Below are 20,694 nucleotides of genomic sequence, written 5' to 3' on the forward strand. Positions count from 1 at the left end.
CCACTAACAGGGATTACGAGCACTCCAGAGCCACTGAGCAATAGCATAAGCTTTAACACTGTTTAAATCTGTCTGAAACTCTCCTGGGGGCACTAATTTAAGTGATAATGGATAAGTGTTTAATAATATTAACTTTATAGGTAAGACAAGCTTACCTATAAAGTCGCTCTCAAATAGTTCAGGGAAAAAAAAGCCTACCTGATCGCAAAACAAACTGATGAAGCAGAAAACGCCCCTAGAACAATATTCAAAATTGTAAACTCCTTTCTGAATCCCATAGTGGGAAATCAATCCACCCGTCATCACAGGAGTTTGTCAACAATCTGCAAGATTTTTTTTTTTTTTTTTTTTAAACAATGTTTTTTGTAATTACTCCATATTTGAAAACAACAAAAAAGACGTCCCCATTTTGCTCTGACCTGAACCTCAGAGAAATATCTCACAACTGACTTCCTTTGAGAAGATTTCTCTGAAAGACTCTGAAACTTCTATTCTTAAAAGCACAATCTGGCTCCCCACTGGACGCGTGCCCGCTGCACATTCTCAACTGGGCAGTCCATTCAATAAACCAACAAATCTATTCCCTATTCAACCTCTCCCTTGATTCTGGCTCGGTCCCTACATGTTGGAAAAAGGCATTAGTGCTTCCTTTCACACACAAACCAACCTTGATCCGTTCGTTATTCCCAGGGAACTACAAACCCATCTCTTTACTCCCCTTTTAAGGAAGATGCTTGTGTCTCTGGTCAACCGCCAGATCACCAGGTTTATAGAGGAGACTAACTTTTTACATCCCTTGCAGTCCGGTTTCCATGCTGGTTTCAGCAATGAGTCAGCACACAGAATTGTCTGATTTAATTAAATCCAGACTTGACCTAGGAACAAAATAGATACTAATTTTGCTCGACTTATCGGACGCATTTGATCAGATGTCTCATGGCATATTATTACAGCAGCTGGAAAAAGCTGCTATTGTAGACACAGTCTTGAAATGGCTAAAATCCTTCCTCTCCAACAGAAGGCAAGGAGTTCATTTCTCTCCCTATACCTCAGGCTACTGAGAGGTCAAATGTGGAGTGCCGCAGGGATCAGCTCTTAGCCCCATTTCAATTAAAATATATATGCCCCCCCTTGCTTCCACTGTGCAATCATGAGGTTTCAATGTGGTGCTCTATTCAGATAACACTCAGCTGATTTAGGGTTTCTACCACCTGGACGATTCGGTCATAGCCAACTTCCAGGGCGGCCTATCGGCAGTAGCTGAGTGGATGTACAAAAGTTGCCTCTGCCTGAACTCGGAAAAATCAGTGATTCTAGTTTTTGGTACATCTTCTACAGTCGACTTGAACATAATGCGGCCAACAGAATTAGGTACATGCAATGAGAGGGGCCCCACAGACCAAAGGGACAGGGCTCAATGAACGACTGTCAAGTCAAAAATAATTCCTATTGGAACAACTAGTCATTCACCAGCTCAACACACATAGAAACCCACACAGCCAGCACTCATAATCCCAATCCTCAATGAGCCAAATGCTACAAGGTCTCAATATTTATAACACAAACTTTTTAATAAAAATAATCCATATATCAAATATCATTACAGACTTTCAAAAGTTTAAAATCAATTTGACAAAAAGAGCTACACACAATCAAAAAAAAAAATTGCATAACAATTTGCAAGAGAGAAAACATACAAGACAATTATATCTGTCCTTGATTTGAGCTAGGTTGTAGGAAGCAAACGAAACAAAACATGATGACAAACAATTCCTTTTCTAATGTGATCATCTGTTCCTCAAACTTGGCACAACATATGCGTCAACGTGTTTCGGTAGAAAATATATTTTGTGACCACTTTCTTCAAGACAAAAATATACATTTCCCTCATGTAAATGTTAATAGGATAAAAATCCTGCATAAAAGACAAAAACATACAAGTATATCAAAATAATACCATAGAACATCAATCGTCACTGAAATTACAACATTGTGTCTGTGGGGTTGTCCAGGTGGAAGCTGAGGTGTCTGAGGAAGATGTGGTGCTTTGATTTGATGGAGAGTGGGACAATGAAGTCTGTGAGGCTGGTTTCAAGGTATAGGTGGTCTGTAGGTGAGGGTGCCTTTGATGGTTGTATTGTCGTCTGTGTGGAGTTGGAAATCCAGGTGTTCCATAATCGACGTGGTTTCACCTTCTGTGGTGGTGCAGCTAGATGATTCCATGTGTATGATGGCAATGCCACCTCCGTGTTTGTTGGTGCGGTCACCTTGTAGCCATTTTAAGTTGCGGTGGCGATGTCAGGACAGACCCATGTCTATGTGATGAACGTAACGTCGTGGCGAGGGTGGAGATGCTATGTCAGACTTCGGTGGCATTGATCAGAGGCATCAAAGTGGTTACGGGGTGGTGTCAGCCGGTGGGGTGGGCGTGGCACAGGTTTCTACGAGGGCGAGAGGTCCTAGGTTGCAGGTAAACTGTCATCGGTGGCAGGTGAACTGTCCTGCTGCAGAGCGAGTGGATACTAGGCAGCAGTTGTTGTGGTGTGTGGGGTCCAGGCATGAGATCTGCAGTGGAGTACCTCTGGGTGTCCAGATGGGCAGGGTTCCCGACACTGGGCGCGGTCAAGGTGCAGATGGGTTTGCCTTTGGTGTGCCCGCTGTGTGGTCTCCATTAAGTAGGTCCTGGAAGGAGCGATGGGGAGGTGGGAGCGGGAAAAGCGGGAAAATGGCGTGGGAGAAAATAGCAAGAGGCACTGGTCCTGGAGCGGAGGGCACAGGAATCTAGGCAGGCTGCCAAGGAAAGTTGACGAGGCTGACTTTGGGCAGGAGCAGCCTGACAGTAGCGGGAGATGATTGGCTGCAAGGAGAGCTGGTGAGGACCTGCTCAATGGGGCTTTGCTGAGGCCTTTATTAAGTAGGTCTTGGGAGGGGCACTGGGGAGGTGGGAGTGGGAAAACAGCGTGGGAGCAAACAGTGAGAGGCACTGGTCCTGGAGCCTACTGCACAGGAACTTCGGTGGGCTGCCAAGGAAGGCTGGCAAACTGACTTCAGGGAGGAGCAGCCTGGCAGCAGCGAAAGGAGGGAGGGAGGCGACTGGCAGCAAGGAGAGCTGACGAGGACCTGCTCAATGGGGCATCGCTGTCCCCTCCATTAAGTAGGTCTGGTCCTGGAGCCTAGAGCACAGGAACTTCGTGACTGAGCGTAGGGCACAGGAACCTAGACGGGCTGCCAAGGTAGGCAGGCTGGCAAAGCGGACTTCAGGCCGGAGCAGTCTGGCAGCAGTGGGAGGAAGGAGGCGACTGGCAGCATGGAGAACTGGTGAGAATCTGCACTAACTTATTAAACCTTGAATCTGTTTAATAAAAGTGTTTGGTCATTACCTTAATGAGATGTACCTGTTAAACACCTCATCTGACTTGGAATTTTAAGTGAATGGCTTCATATCTATACATTAGCCAGTGACAAGACGTGCACAACCAGGCCTCTATACAAAACATTCTCTTGTATGTAATAGTTCCCTACAGATATTCCTAAAATGAGTAGAATAGCGATTACTTGTTTAAGAAAGCTTACAATCTTACTGCGACTTCAATTGTCTGCAAGATTATAGATTCTGAACAACAACTTATAATGGCATCTACAAACCCATACAATTTGAGGTGCAAGAAGCACTCTATTTTAAACTAGTTAGAAGCTGAGCACACCCAACATAAAATAATATTATACTACAAAGCATAGTTACCCTCCTGCCCGCAAGCAGCCATCTCTTTGGGGGCAGCCCGCCCCGCTATAGAAACCCTCGAGAGTGAGACAGCAGAATGGAAAATGCGCCCCTCAGCCTATCAGATCTCTCCATTACTTGAAGTTGAATGCCCGTGGGAGTCTCCCGAGAGCTGTGAAGTCAAACCCTCTAGATATACTTACATATTGCACGTTAATTTCTCAAAAACTACTCACCAAATCACAAAAAGCATGCTTTCAGGTTAAAAATATAGCTTTCTGCCAAGATCACCCTGTTAAAACAATTCAGAATACACACAATTTTAAGTCAAGAAGCTGATAGATGTGCATTTGCCACTGATAAGACACCTTCTACTGGCTCTGTAGACAACCTTTCACAGTTTTGTAAAATGCACCACACACATTCCTGAGATGAGCACAATCCCCTTTAACCTTATGGCCATGCTGAGAACCTCAATGTGAGTAAAACCTCCCCTAAGTGTGTCATCCCTTATAGTCTATACTATTCAACAATTTGCAAAGCCTTAAAATCTTCATCAAAGTTTCTGAAATAAACATCCACAGTTTATAAACGTCTTAGTTACAAAAAATGTTTCTATAGCACTGTACTACAACTATTTAACATGGGCACGTGCCCAGACATCTATTATTGGATAATCTATTGTCAGCATAAGCTTTAGTTTTTCACACAGATTTTTTGCAACAGGCTTTAAGCCAGAACTTACTTTGAAACATGCCTTTGCAACCCACTTAGGGTGTGCTCAGCCTTTACCTTGTTTAAAATGGAGTATGTTTGCACCTCAAATTTATGGGTTTGTAGATGTGCACCAAAGAACTTTCAACAGCCACACTCACACTTACCTCTGTGGTTTACACGGTTTTCATTCTATGCATCCACACGTGTACACACAGTAAATCCATGCTGTTTGGACTATAGGCCCTTTACCAACAACTTTCTTTTTTTTAAAATGATATAAGGGTTTATGGAGTGATATTAATAGCAGTATATTGGATGATATAATTTGAGACATCAGTAATGTAATTCCTTTTGTCATTTAGGATGCAATGAGTGATGTAATTTGTGATGTCATAAGCAGTGCATGATGGGGCGCAAGTTAATAGTTTACTAAACTATTTTAAAGATTAGCTTTTATCTCAACACCCTACTACAAACTTCACTATCGTTTATTTCAGTGAATAAATATATGTTGTAATTGGTCTAGCAGGCGAACATTGTACTTTTACCTACATCCAACAGACACAACTGCTTATGTGAAATGTAGCCAAAACCATTGTGTGACTATAAAAATCCAAGGCTCATTTCCTCACCTTCCCATTTCAGAAAGAAACATAACTTCCACAAATTGATCAGGATGTATCCCACTGCTGCTGACCACTCTGCGCCTGGACAGGCCACGGACTGTTAAAATAGGTCCACTCTTCACCTTCAATGCCGACAGACCAGAGACATCAGAGGAACAGAACAAGACCCTAAAAGAAACAGATGTATGCATTGGTGGAACATGTTACATGAAGTGTTACCTGCTCTTTGATTAAAACCCAGCACACAAGTGCTTGCTGGAGAGAACTTGCAAACACTTTGGCTTGAAATGTTCATCACAAATCCGCTCTAAACTGAGCTAGTTGCAAAATCATGCCAGATGCATCTAACTTACTCATAACCAAAGAGTAGGATCTCTGACACAAATTCTAGATCAGGGACCCATTTCTAGTGTCAAGCTCTTTCCTTTCAGAGTATGTTCAGTTCAACGCAAAGAACATGCTAGCCACAAAAACAATAACCTTCGACCCGGTTGAAGTAGCATGCTTAGAATGATAGGACTGACAGTACTGCCAGTCAACTGTGGGTTCTTTGTTGAAAAAAAGTGATGAAACTCAACATTAAAGGTCAATATAGATAAATATGCAGTAAAGATTAAAAGGGATTTTAACCAAAACTGTCAAAAATACCCTAAAAAATAAATGGATCCAGCATTCAGATTTTAAAAAGGTTAATATAAATGAACAAACTCTTGTGACTGTTTTGAAAAAAGGGATGGGGATATACATAGGTAAAAAAAGTGATTTGACTTTTTAATTTCTATACCAAGCCAAAAATCAACAAAGAACTAAGTGGGATGATGAACTCAGTACAGGCAGAGAAGACGTGAAAAAAGGCAGTAAGAAGGAAGTGGAAAAAAGGGGAGAAGAAAAGGGAGGGGTAAAGAGATGAGGAGTAGGATTTAAACAAAGAAGCAGTGCTGAAGAGGCTACAAGTGGTAACCGGAGAGGTAAGAATGAAGACAGAAAGATAATAAGCAGGTGCGCAGGTGTGTCCTGGGAATATGATGGATAGCATGTGGGGGGTTATACTCTGAGTGCGGATTTGTAATACGAGGTACACGTGATCTGAGCAGAAGCGAAGCATTCAGGCAGTATCTTATACCCCAAAAAGAAATAAAAAAGGGCATATGAAAAAAAAAAATGGATGAATTCTTTGCCATAAAAGATATTCCTCAGGTTGGATTCACTGCGGTTGTCCCGCGTAGCTTTCACCGTCTACTAACCGCGTGTGTAAGAAGGCGAAAGCTATGCGAAATAACAGCAGAGAATCCGCGGAATGAGATCCTTCGCCCCATTTACCTGAACAAAATATAATTTTTTTACAAAAGGCTACGTTTTATAGCACAAAATGCATCAGGATATGGGAGGCATGAGATCAGCACAGTTCAGCGCAAAATGAATAATGAAACAAGCATTGGCATAGCCAATAGGTCTCGACTTTGGGACCTTATAAGTGTTTAGCCATGCAACAGTTGATGTTGTTGCACCAAGGATATTATGCTGCATAACTAAATACTTATAAGGTCCCAAAGGCGAGACCTATTGGCTATGCCAATGCTGGTTACCATTAGCCTTAAATTAAAATGAAGCCGCTTTTTTGAAGATAGTTCTCTTGGTCAGTAATGCTTCTGTAAGCACACTAGTAAGCAGCAGGACCCATAAGCGACAGATCCATGCTTCAGGGTTTTTTTCAAGACATGGTGTTTCTTTTAACTTCTACATCATTTGCTCCAAACTTTTTATCCAATTTCCACCTGAGTAAGGAGATGGTTTCCTAGTCTCTTTACTGAAACCTCAAACTTTCTCTGCTGAGGCACTTAATCATAATATTGATAATGATCAGAGCCTTCATATGTTTTTATCTGGGCAGGACCAGGGAACTGTACTTTTCCAACTACATCATTGCCACTTCGAGAAAGATGCTTTCACGTCCACTGCTGTAATTTGCATGATCTTTGGTACCCGACATTGAGGGGTATCTCTTTCAGTGTTTTATCTCTTCATATCCAACAGGAGCAATGCCGCTTCAGTGCATTCTCCAGGCATGTGCCTGTTAGAGGTATCTGTAAGATAGATACATGGCCTCTCTCATCTTATTCTACAAGACCTACACGTGTGACCTTTCTTCCTCAGACCATTCAATTTTTTACCAAAGATGTCAGTCTATTTGCTTACATCAATGGCTGTCTTTCCTTTCCCTCCTTTCTTCTTGGATTGGAACCGACTCACTGATTTGGAATGGAGAAGATCAGCTACAAAGGAGCACGATGAAGTTACCTCCATTTGAGTCTATTACGTCTAATTCAGAGGCAATGCACGACTATCGGCATTGCAATCAGTCCAGATCATCACAGGGATTTTAGCAAAGATCTGTTGGAGTTTTGCACCTGCCTGGCTTGAAGGGGATCTGAATGCATATTGCGTGAATGCACTGGGCAAGCAAGCCGCCACTTAAGCATGTAGAAAAAGCACCTTCCGGTCCCTTTACCAAGTAGCAGGCGACCCACAATTGGAAAGGGAACCATTGATTTGTATCTACCTTAAACACAGAAAAAGCATTACAGCAACATTTACTTTTCTAAAAGTACAAACATTAAGATGCTTTGAAAGTGGTTATAAATAACATTCAAAATACCAAAATGCAAGAAAAAAAGGCATTAAAAATTGTACCTCTTGAATTAAGCATTGAGTATGTGGGCACGATGGTACGAGTGAATGGTGCAGAATGCTACATATAGGGTAAAATGTATGTGCCTGCTGGTAGTGCTTTTTTGATGTGTTGGGCTTAATGAGAAGAGGGGACAGGCTCAGTGGAAGAATCCATGGACATCTCTTGGTAAATGTATGTATCTTTTTTAACTGACTGAAAATACTTTTTAATAACTTCCTCTAGTGGTGTGTTGTGTCATTCACATTTTGCTTCCCCTCACTGCAGCATACAGCTTGGGACAGTGGGTCAGCCAGCTGTATCCATTGGCTGCCTTGCACTGTGAATGGTGGCCCTTGGCAAAACCACATGTGCACAGCTTCCTGGTGAGGGGTATCCTGCAGGGCAATGGCTGGTGTACTTGGGATGCTGGGCTACTCCTTTACTTTGCTATATTTGGCAAAAAAATGCACATAGGATGCATACGTTTACAAAAAAATGTGCATTCTTGGAAAGGCCACTGGGTTTGCCAATGCTTGCTTTCAGTTCATTTTGCAATACAGAAGACATTTGTCTTGCTTTTATCAGTGCTTGAATGCAAATGCCAAACATATTGGCTTCGCCGTTGCTTGTTTTTAACCATATGTTCTAAACTCACTTTCAACTCAATTATGCTGATCACACCTTTCGTTTTCCTTCTGGTCTTTCCAACACGCGTCATTCCACCTCTCATCCTCAGTGACGCTTTTTCGTCCTTCACATACACCCAGAGCAGTCTGTGGTGTCTGGTTTCCTACTCCTGGGTAATTTGGATAACCCCTGACAATCTTATAAATGCCATGATGCTGATGCAGTGCCTCTTGTATTTCTGCAGTCCTGTGCTCCTCCTATCATAGTCACTAATTTGCCTCTGTCCTCCATGCCCCGCTGAAAGAGTCATCTTTGCTGGCGAGGGAGCCCAGTAGGAAACGAAAATAAGATGATTATCTGGAGAAAGGCTTGAAAGCGTCATATTTTTATCACGCTGGCACGGTGCATCAGGGGGGAGCACAAATCGCACCAAACCTGCGCCCACTTGTCTCACTAAATAACATCAGGGCCAATGGAATTATACAATTGTGCGGCCGATGCGGGGTTTTTTTCAGCAACAGGTTCAAATGTTACTAAAAACGCAGCGACCGTGGTGCAGCACAATGAAAGGCCCTTTGCTAAGCTTGACTGGGTACCTTTCTGTTGCTTATTGCTATATTTGTGTATTAGACTGGTATTAATGAGATAGAACCAATGCCCAGACAGTGTCATCAAGTGTAAAAACTGTCAACATGATGAAATAATACTTTCACATAATGTGCCACATAATTTACCTTTTCTTGTCGCATAATTTACTCAACCCGGCTGTATAATTTGGCCCTCCATTGACGCATAATTCAAGTGGCCCCGATTAACATGTGGACAACATTGGAATTTTTTGCAAAATATGCACATTTTTGTGATAAATTAGCTGCAAAATTACATGTATTGCAGAATACGTAATTGGCCGGTATGTTGGGTGAAAGCTGATCTTGGGGAAAAGCCTGCTTCCAAAAGTCATGTGAGAAACCAGCAGAGGAGGAGAAAATTACGGGTATGAAATGCTAAGGCTAAAATGTCTCCCAGCTGCAGTTCTACTGTTCCCTCAAGGGAGTTTCTGCTCGAAACCAGTCTTCAGCTGGTGAAAATCATGCTAAATGTTCTCAAATTACAAGAAATGTTGTGAAGTTTGAACATTTCACAAGATTCTGCCTGCTTAAAAATGTCCTGGTTCGAGGCACAATGCGAAACCAGATGCATTATCAGCTAGCCGTGAAGTACGTCAAGATACACTAGGCTTCCCCCAGCAAGCTGGGTAGTAAAGATTAGGAAAATAATTCTGCACCATGCGATGTCTGCAGTGTGTACAAACAGAGCGCAAATTGTCACCGCAGCCTTCACTTTGCAAGCGGTTGCCACCCATTCGGGGATTTGAGACCCCAATACAGTTGCAAATTGTTTGTATATGACATTGCGATACTAAGTGGGAGAAATGGTCCTAGAATGGCCTCTTCCAGACCACAATGATTTGCAATGTTTTCAGGCAGTGTCATAACAATCCGGGGGTTTGTGACTGCGTACGTTACGTCTGTTAAACCGGATTTGTGAATGCAGTATTTCAGGCATGACACCACGGGTCGTTAGCCCAATGTTTACTTTCGGTAGTTGCTGTTACTTGTCCTGACCCCCCAGCAGGAAATAAAAGGCTACTGAGCGAAGAAGGTGGGACAAGGAGTCACTCAAGTCATGTCACAATAGGGACAGTGGTCAAAGGTAGCATGATGACACTTTTGCCACCACTAGCAGTGTGGCGAGTATTAGAGAATGTGGCTTAAGGGCTAGGGCGGCCGACTTGGCAGCTGGGAAACCAGGTTCGAGTCTTGCTGGCGGCTCAGATAATCCAGTGATTCGGGGCAAATCACTTAACCTCCCTTGCCTAAAAATGAATGTGTCCGTCTGTAATGTAACTAGTACTCACGTAAAGCGCTCTGATGCCTTCAGGTCACGAGATGCGATCTGTTGGGGGGTGGGGGGGGACGGGGGAGAAGCGGGAGTTCTGTGTGCGCACTTGGCCCCTTGTCTAATTGTTCTATCTGCTGCTGTGTGGATAATAAAACTGGTGTAACGGGGGGGGCGGAGAGGAGGCTCTGAGGGAGAGCGACGTAAAGCCATATGGCTGCTTTGTGTGCATGCACGCCTCGTGCACTGTAGCTCTATGCCAGCGGTAGCACTTTGAAAACTCCCTTACTAAATGTCTCGCTAGCAGCGCATGCGCGCTGGCTCAGCGAGACCTAAAAATGGAATATTTTTGTATGAAGTATGTATCAATAAAGGATTAAAATAATTTATCATCAGGTGAGAAGGAAATAAGTAATCATTAAAGAAAATGAAAAAGTAATGAAGCATTGATGAACTATGAAGTTCATTAGTGCTGCAGAAGGTCGGAGGACACTAGACCCAGGGAGGAAAAGTGCAAAACAAAATATGTATACAGCCCCCAGAGATCAGTGGGGAGCACCAAATAGCTACACATTAAAAAAGCATAATCATGACCTAAGGAAAAACACATAATGAGCATAATAATGAGAAAACCAAGCACTGGCAAAGCCAATAGGCCTCGTCTCTGCGAGAGGTTTTATTTATTTTTAGCTGTGTTGTACAGCACTGTGGTTGTACAGTATGTTTAACATGTATTTTAAATTGCTATGAAACAGCCATTATTGTTTTATTTTTTATTAATGTGTGAGGGATGGTATGAGCTTTGAAATAGAACATGGGAGGGAAGTAGCAACACGAACAACGGCTGACCCAAAGTATTATGATATAGTGAACAGTGCACGTTTTTATGGGGGCTGGCGATGCTTAATAGAGACAATGGGTTGGGTAGTGGTAGGTAATAAGTGAGGTGGATAAGAGGTAGTGCGTTTAGCGGAAAGGACTTTTTAATATTAATTTATGAAATAATTTAATTTGATGGAAATGGTGCAAATTAATTAACAAGCACATGTAAAAAAAAGATTCCCCCAAAACATTGCGAGTGAAGAAAGTTGGGAAGCACATTTTCTTATCTCAACGGAAACTGAATGCGCAGGGTGTGTGTATAACAGACAAGCAGTTCCCTTAATGTGATAACGTGTGTGCTTGAGCTAAGAATGAATGCTAATTGTTTTGAAAAGCACAGCAAAAGTGTGTCTTTGAAGCTCATTTTTTTGGTACAATAAAGTTAAAAATAAAACTTAAGTTGTGGGTGAGGTGCAGTCACAAATATTGTTTAAAGCTGGCCAATATAACAAATGAATGGCAGCATTGTTCACGGGAAATAAAACGTATGGTGTGGTTGATGTGCAGTTGGAAATATTGTTTAAGGCTATCCAATATAACAAATAAAAGGCAGCATTGTCTGAGGTGAAATAAAGGTAAATAGACAAGCCCTAAAATGCAAGGCCCGTTTTCCTCGAGGTAAGGAAATGTGCTTCTCCTCATGCTTTCACTTGCAATGTTAAAGGGGTTGGATTATTCTGTTTTTACATGTCCAAATTAACGAATTTGCACCACTGAATGGGGATCCCCAGCTTCTAAGGCCACAGCTCTGCACATAACGTAATACATACCAATACGGGTCTCCTTATCCGCAGATCAGTGGCCTTTGAGCTGAGGAACCCGTAAAAGTCCTGTAAAAAATTAAATGGAATGTCTCGCATAACAACTTGGAAGCACATTTTCTTATTACAAAGGAAATGGAATGAGACAGATGAATCTGATAACACGTGCTTAAGAATAAAGAAACATTCACGTACAAGCTCCCCTTGCAGTCATGTGTTAAAAACAAAATCAGGCAAATGAAAATTGTTGAAAACAAGACCCCCCGATTCTAAGGAAATTGGTTAATCTCCCTATGTGTGAATATGAAGGAAAAAAATGACACTTGGCTAAAAATCCTATAACAAAGACAGCAATTGGGCAATTTATCAGTAAAAATAAACTTAGAAGAAGAAAACATCTGTTGTCACAATAAACATCCATTTCAAAGAAGAAAAGTGCTTCTTTGAAGTTTGTTTGGCACAGTAAACCATAGAGAGAAATGACAAGAGGTTCAATAAGAACAACCACAATAAACCTGCGAGTTCCTTTTGCAGTTAACTGAGCATTGCTAAGGCCGACTGGCAAGCTTTGTCTGCTTAAAAAGACCACAACCTCCTCAGGACCAAATAACTTTAAAATCTCGAAGGGGCCACATACTACACTGTCCATTGTAAAGAAGGGGGGGGCGCAAGACATTAATAGTCCTGGCACCGCCACCCCACAGGGCCGGCTCCTGCTATGCCCTGGGGTGCCCACCCATAGTAGTTTGGGTTCGCCTGGTGGGAGCAAGCAAGAGCAAACCTTACTGGTTACCTGAGCTAACTATAACTTATGCCCCCACAATGCACACTTTATGACCTCACATATGACACCACTCATGACATGGCCAGTGACATCACTGAAGACATCTCAAATTACATCACTGATGACATCATCCACAGAACCACTCACACCCCTATTCAACCTCATACACCAACTCAAAAAACCCACACAACCACTCAAATACCCATACAAGTACTCATACAACCACTCACTCATCCATAGGGTCACTTTCACACCCACTCACTCACTCACCCAAACAGCCACACACTCACCCATACAGCTACTCATACAACCTGCCACTCACTCATACAGCCACTCACAAACCCGCTTATTCACCTATACAACCATTCATACACACACTCACCCAAACAGCCTCTCAAAACAGCCACTCCCTCACCCATAGAAGCACCCCCTCACTCGCACACACACACACACCCACACACATAACCTCTTGCATACCCATTCACACATCCAAACAAGCACTCCCACATCCGCTCACTCACCCATACAGGCATTTACACAGAGAAATACGATCAATTACAGCCACTCATAAACCAACTCACTTAACCAAACACACTCTCAAACACCCACTCACTCATCCATATAGTCACTCTCTCACCCACTCACTTATACACTCATACAGCCACTCACACACCTTTACAGCCACTCAGACACCCACTCACACATAGATACACACAGTGACACACCTACTCATATAATACATGTCAGTGATAGTATCACTCATTACTTGTACTCTTAGTATACTAATTTAACTTTTACAGAAGCTTATAATATATGTTTAACAATCATAAGCTCTTAGAAAAACTTACACTCATTGGGTGATGTAATTTGAGATGCCATCAGTGATGTCACGGATCATGTTACGAATGATGTAATATGTGAGGTCATAAGCAGTGCATTGCGGGGGCCTAAGTTATAGTTAGCTCAGGTAACTAGAACTGCAGAATTTCACTGGTTTTGAACAAGTGAAATCTGTGCCTAACTATAACGTCCGTGTAACCTTCGTTTTTTTCAGCGACAAATAAATATTATATATCTATCTATATATCTATCTTTGTGTGTGTATATATTTATATATATATATATATATATATATACACACACACACACACACACACACAGATAGATATATAGATACATAGATATAGATATACATTTTTTATTTATTTTTCACTGAAAAAAATAACATACATACATATATATTATTCAAAACAAAAGAGGCACGAAGCACTCATGGGACATATGTAAGATTAAATCTGAGCAAATGCATTTTGGCACACTGCCTTCTTCAGTACTAATTAGTTGGCACAATGGTTTGCATGTGATTTTAAATAGCATGGAGATTATTTTCATTGGAGAATACAGAGACGTAACGAGCAAAAAAGGACTGCCATCCAAAGTCCAAATACCAGTGTTGTTGGCCGCCAGGCCAGTATGTTAATTCTTGACTTCCAAGCCAAATAGAAAAGACTTCGTTGTCATTATTTTAGAGTTCTCATAGTCTCAAATGACCATATGCAGCTTTTGTTCTTGCATAGAATGAAAAATAAAAATGTTTGTTGTACTTTGTATGTGGGCCAAATCACTGCAGTCCTCTAAATGATGAAAGGCCACTGTTCTCACACACAAGAAGTGCCACAGTCTTACTGTCCTTCGCCGCTGCTATGTAAATGTAGTACATCCCCGTGGGTTTTAGTCTGTGTGACTGCAATCCATTAATTCAATAATTAACAACCCTTCTGGTTGACAGGCTTGTATTTTCATTCCAAACGCGGTGGTTCTGGCAGTACTTAAATTGCAGGCTCAAAGGTCATCCAAATGCTGAGTGTGGTCATTTGAGACTATGAGAACTCCAAAATAATGAAAACTAAGCAATTGTTCATAATGGGCCTGTTCAGTGTCCATATGCATGTGTTTTGTGTATATTCAATTGTATTGTATTGCAATTGCATTTATATAGCGCTTACTACCCCTGACGAGGCGTCAAAGTGCTTTTTTGGCGAGTAGCATGCCACTCCAGAACCCATAAAGGATTAGTGGTGAATTAGTAAAGTCAAATATGAAAGTAAAATGAGTGCTGGCTATCTTAGTCAGTTATTTGGATTGAGAAGGATATTGGAGGGATAGAAGAGGGAAAAAGGTTTACATTATGTAGCGCTTGCTACCCCTGATGAGGTTATGAAGAGCTTTTTCGTCCAGTAGCACACTACTCCAGAACCCATAAAGGATTAGTGGTGAATTAGTATAGTGAAATATTACATTAATTTGAGCAGTGGACTCGTTAGCCTGTTATTTGGATTGAAAAGGATAGATAAGGGAAGGATTTAGAAATCTTCCTTGTTTTGGAGCGCATAGCAGTAGGAGGAGGCTTGAGAGGAGTAAAAGGGAGGTGGAGGGGGGAGAGTCAGTGAGAAGGGTTTAGAAAGCCTTGTTTTGGGAGATCAGCATAGTAAAATAGGTATGTGATGATGCAAGGAGGGGTAAAGTAGGGAGGGGTTTAGAAAGGGAATTTTTGGGGATCATAGTAGTGGTATGGGGTTTGGGATGAATGAGAGAGTGGAGTTAGAGGATATATTGATAGAGGTATAGTTTGAGAAATAGGGTAGTGCATTGGATATGCTTAATTAGAAGGAAAGTAATAAATATACAGATCCATAAGTACATGAAAGGTATATAGATGCATAAAGGAATGTAGTGTATGTAGATTAAAGATGCATTAAATAAACTCTGGCTTTCAAGTGTTGTACAGTAAATTAATGTTATATATTTATTAATTTTGTAAATCAATAGTGAAGCAATTGTATACAGTTGTGAAAAAAGATTTACTTGTTTATGCTGTCACATATACATTTAAAAAACAGAATACTCTAACTATCAGTAATATGTACATTTGTTAAGCAGAACAAATGGATACCTAAATTTTTTTTAAACAATTATTCCACACGCCTATGCAAAGCAAGAGCATGAGCTGTATCTCAGCAGCTATTAGTACGAGTTGTATCTCAGCAGCTATTAGTATGTGCTGTATCTCAGCAGCTATTATGTAAAAGCAGTATCTCAGCAGCTATTTTATGTGAGCTGTATCTCAGTAGCTATTTTGTGAGCTGGAGCTCCGCAGTTATTTTGTTTGAGAGAAATAGCAGCAGCTATTAGTACGAGTTGTATCTCAGCAGATATTTTGTATAAGCTGTATTTTGTGTGTGTCATACCTCGGCAGCTTATTTGTGTGACATGTGTTTCAGCAGGTATTTTGTGCGTGCTGTAACTTGGTAACAATGTTGTGCAAGCTTTATTTTAGTAGCTGTTTTGTATAAGCTTTAATTTTTAATGTCCATATTCGTTTAAAACCACCATATCATGTTTTAGACTATTTTAACCTGAACGGCTGACATATTTAATTGCCAATGACTTTGTGGCAATTCTATCAGGGCACGGGGACCGAACTCCAACTCAGGGATACACTGGACCAGGTAGCTGCCAGGTCGAGCCACTGATAAAAATCACAGGAGACTCACAAAAAGACCCCAAACTCCGCCAGGCCCACCGTACACACCTACTCGGCAACGAGTACGGACACTAAAAATTAAAGACAGGAGTAATGTACTTTCAAAACTCAATTTTAGCCTTATAGGAGAGCACTTTGAGCCTTCTTTGTATAACGGGAATCTTTAGTTCTCAATTCTTGGTTTGATACCACTTTTTTTGAAAAACCTTTGTTTAACCCCTTCGGTGCTCATGACGGAATGGTTCCGTCATGACCCACGGTTGAGCTGTGCTCATGACGGAACCATTCCGTCATGACCACGCCCGCGCAAGATTCCGCCAGCACAGCGGCGGAATCTGCGCAGCATCGAAGGGGTTAAACAACACAAAATTGGGAGCTTAGTTAGGTTTCCTTCTGTATCAGGAAAGTGCCGATTATGACACAGTGAGCTAACTGGTGAGTACCTACCATCAGATCCCCGTGAGGCACTTTCTTGACTGACCTCACTTTTTTAGATCAGCTTAATTGTCAAAGTTCTGTGGGTTTCCGGTCTACTATGATTGGTTTTAAATACTAAAGATGACACATATGGGGGGTTTATGACTAGATAGCAAACCTAGTCCCACCACGAAAAGAAATGGTGTGACTTTCCTTTACAAGATTAGCATTTTTTTATGTGTAATCTGTAACCAGGCCTTTTTTATATTGACATTATTGAGTGGAGGCCGCCCTTGGTTTTGTCCTTCTTTTGCTCTGTTTGCTCCTTTTTCAAAATCTGAAACTGAAAGCCCAAAGAGCGGGATCTCACTTTGCTCACCTTGAAACGCTCCCAAGTGGCATTGACACACAGTCTGGAGGCGCCACCAGGAAACACAGATTTTGATTAGCACATGAGGAAGCCTGCATGACTGAGCTTTCTGGTGATGTGTGCAGTGACCAGAAAACCAGAACCCCAGGGGCTGACTAGTAATGCTTGATAACTAATCTATTTACTACTGGAACAGTCAAGAAATATTCACAGGAAGATGTGACTAAATCCATAAAATTCTTGTTAAAAGACAGTAGTCTCGAATGTGGCAGAAGCCGGTTGTAGAACCTCTGGTAAAATATTGCGTTGGTCTCAACAAAAGGTGGAGAAAGCTAAGGGACGTCAGCAGCTTTCCTCAAAATAGAATCAAATGATGCCACTTCAGGGAAAACTGGTCCTGAGGAGTAGTCCATATGCACCTCCGGGGAGGTATCTAATCCTGTAGAATGATGGGGGAAGAAGCAGTTTGGCTGCCTTGTTGCTATGATCCATATTGTGCTGAATAGGATGTGGAATCTGAAATGGTTCAAAGTCCAAGCCAATAGATCATGTATGGTCTGCCAGCAATGACAGCAGAAAGTATCATCTTTTCTTCCTTGGACCTTTCCTCTTCAATAATTTGATGGGCTTCCCTCCTGGAAATCTGCACCCTGGCATTGGGCACATGCTGTTCCATAAGAGATGCTGGATACCCACTGAGTTCTGGTAGTGGCATCAGTGGTGCCAATGAGGGCATCAGCGGTGCCTGTGAGGGCATCAGCATCTTAGGCAGGTCAACCGGCAAAGACATTGGCACTGTGAATCTTTTCTGTGATGTCGGAGGCTTTTGAAGTGGAACTGAGGAGATGAATGGTGTAGAGGGACGAACCACTGGATAGAATCTGAACGAAGCCCAAAAAGTCCCCTTGTGGCCCGAAGGTGCTCCTGATGGGACTGAACCACTTCTTAACATCTCATGGCGTGCATAGAGAATTTAGGTTGTTCTGGCATCAGAAACTCAATATAGGCCCGAGGCGGTGCCGGAAATAACTTGAACGGGTATGTCCCCTAGATGGTGACAGGTATTCACCCCTGCCTTGGGTGCCACAACTGAAGCAATATCTGGATCCTTGGTACAGAGTTTTGATCAAGGGAAAATGCGAAATCAAGCCTGTGCACTACGACATAGGTCTGTTTTACGGACTGCGGTCATGTTAGACCTTTTTAACTGCGTCACTGGAGTGGTGCCTACCAACCTACCATGTAAAGTTCCACTGCTGTGTGCTTAAATTGTCCTTGGCCTACATTATCTTAACATATAACACTGAGCAGCATGCTTGTATTTGTATACACATGCGGTCATGTATGTTCACCTGTTAGTAGAAGAATACATGGAGGCCTGTGGGTTTCTTATTAGAAGGCATGTGGACGTGGGGGAGCCCTACCAGATAGATTTGTAGATTGCCACATTCCTGAGAGCTGTGTGGGACCCACGCTGGAGGAAGGGATTGCCATGCTCTCTTGTGGACACATCTCCGGAAGAGGATTGTGCTGATAATGGAAACACTGCAGAGAAGGGACAAGGCTGGGGGCCTTTGTACCCGTTTGATAAGTTTCTATCAGTGAGGGTGACTTTCAGGTGCGTTACTCTAGGCACTCCTATGGCCTGTGTTGTGGGGTAATCAAGGCTGGAGTCACTCATGCTGTGACAGACTGCCTCCTGGATAAAGGACAGAAAAGAGGAGTAGGCAATTCAAAGAAAGCAACATCTGCCACAAGAATTTCAAAGAGAAAGGCACAGTCTAGAAATGGATTAAAAAAAGGGAACTTGAGACTCCCTAAGTATCAAGCAGTCATCTGTGGCTGTATATAGAAGTGGAGAAGCTCAGAAGGACTTCTGCCTTTTGTGACCAGGACGGAGGACCAAGGTCTGCCAGCCTCCCTGATTGGTGAGGGACATCGCCTAGGAGAATCAGGACCACTTGCCTTGGAGCACCAGCATCTGCGTGCCTGTCAAGACCAGAGGACAATGTGAGGAGGAGGAGAATGCCTCGAGGAGTGAAGTCTAGTGGTGTCGAGTGGACCCCTGAAGCGGAGTGCGAGATTTACTGTCCTGAGGAACTACAGCAGCTATCAGGCTGCCCGCCTGTGTACTGCCCAAGTCAGTGAACTTGTATGCCACAGGGCCGCCATGAAGAAAGTGTTGCTGCAACGAAAGTGCCTTCCACCTGTGTGCCGATTAAAGTCAGGGACCCCATATGCCAGAGGGTCCTGCCTTGAAGTAAGTCATTGCCACACCAATGAGGCTGTTTATCTGCGTGCTACCCAAGTTGGTGACCCCGTATGGAAGAGGGGGCTGCCATGAGGAGAAGTGGTGCCACACGGATCAGACTATCTGTCCGTGTGCTGCCCCAGTCAGCGACTCTGTGTGCCACTGTGAAAAGCAAGGGCTGTCACCCTGGTGCACCTGGCATTCATGAAGTGCCGCAGGTTCGGACCAGTGCACCCAGGCCACTGACTCTAGCATTGGAGATCAAGTAACTGCCTAAGATCTACCTATCGCATCAGAGCAACTGTCAGCATCGCTGGAGGAGCACCATGGACGCCCAGTTGCCATGCTGGTGTGGAAAATGTGTAATATTTTATTTGGCATAAGCAGCAGCCATTTTGGCTGAGGTGTTCATTTCCTTTCCTTCGTAATTCTCCCGTCCTCTGCTGCTCGTCTATTCCTGCCTGTGCTATCTATTTTAGTTGACTTCCTGACTCAGCTAAAAGCAAAGTATATGCTGAGAGTTTGTAGCTGCCAGTACATCTGATGACTGTGAATCATTTGTTGCTGCCATAAGCATTTCTGCCCCCCTCCCACTTTGCTGACCATGAGGTTTTTATCTGCCCTTGTTTGTTGATAACTATTTCCAAAACGTGCTCTTCCTATTTCTTTTCACGTGCTTACAATGCACAAAATCTGTATATAAAGTCTGTGTTCTGTGACTTAAGTGTACTACCTCCTCCAGCACTTGAGAGTGCTGTGTGGACATGGTCCCACTCATGAGTGATTAATAAACTTGTTATTTATTCCTACTTCAGTGCCGATCTCTACTTTGTTGGTTTTTGAACCCATAGACAAAAGGGTGACCCTGCACCAGTGTACCCCTAAAAAGGTATATTTCCACAGTTGGCGCTCGTCGTGGGACCCCATTGGAGACGCGGCCGTCCAAAGGATTGGTCTTGACGGAGGATTGGAATTTCACTGAGGAAGCGCACTGCACAAGGAGACCTTTGTCTTTGCAGGCAGACTTGACTTTTCCGATTTTCCTGATCTGACCCTCCAGGTGGTGCCGGTCTCAACTTGGGTTTTCTTTGACGCACTTTTGTAATGACCATTAGGTCAACCAGAGATCAGCAGGTGGGAGTTGGAGACTTCTGTCTGGTAAGGTCGCTAAAGCGGCACTCTTTATTTGTTAAGCCAGAGCTTTTTGTTTGAATTTGCGATTCACTTTTTGCAAAAATTGAAGGCAGGTAATGTGGAGATTTTTCTCTATTTGAAGTATTTGAAGTGATAATATTTTTAATATTTTAACATTTTTGGTGAAGCATGCCTGTTCTCAGCTCACTCTGTAGGTGGTGTTGCTGCTCTGGTGGTACCAAAACAAAGTTTAGAAAAAAAGACAGCCGGCTCCCCCAGAGGGGTCACCT

At 42.6% G+C, this 20,694-nt stretch overlaps 1 protein-coding gene across 3 annotated transcripts in view; it reads right to left on the bottom strand.

Annotated features, from left to right (window-relative positions):
* Positions 1-20,694, bottom strand: part of PALB2 (partner and localizer of BRCA2) — a 117,758-nt gene that overhangs the window by 34,221 nt on the left and 62,843 nt on the right. For all 3 annotated transcript variants that reach the window (XM_085629483.1, XM_085629481.1, XM_085629482.1), the window contains exon 10: positions 5,071-5,232. In XM_085629483.1, coding sequence (XP_085485609.1) covers positions 5,071-5,232 — 162 coding nt within the window. The remainder of the gene's footprint in view (positions 1-5,070; positions 5,233-20,694) is intronic.

Source organism: Triturus cristatus, chromosome 10 (genome assembly GCF_964204655.1).
Source record: "Triturus cristatus chromosome 10, aTriCri1.1, whole genome shotgun sequence".
Classification (NCBI taxonomy): Eukaryota; Metazoa; Chordata; class Amphibia; order Caudata; family Salamandridae; genus Triturus; species Triturus cristatus.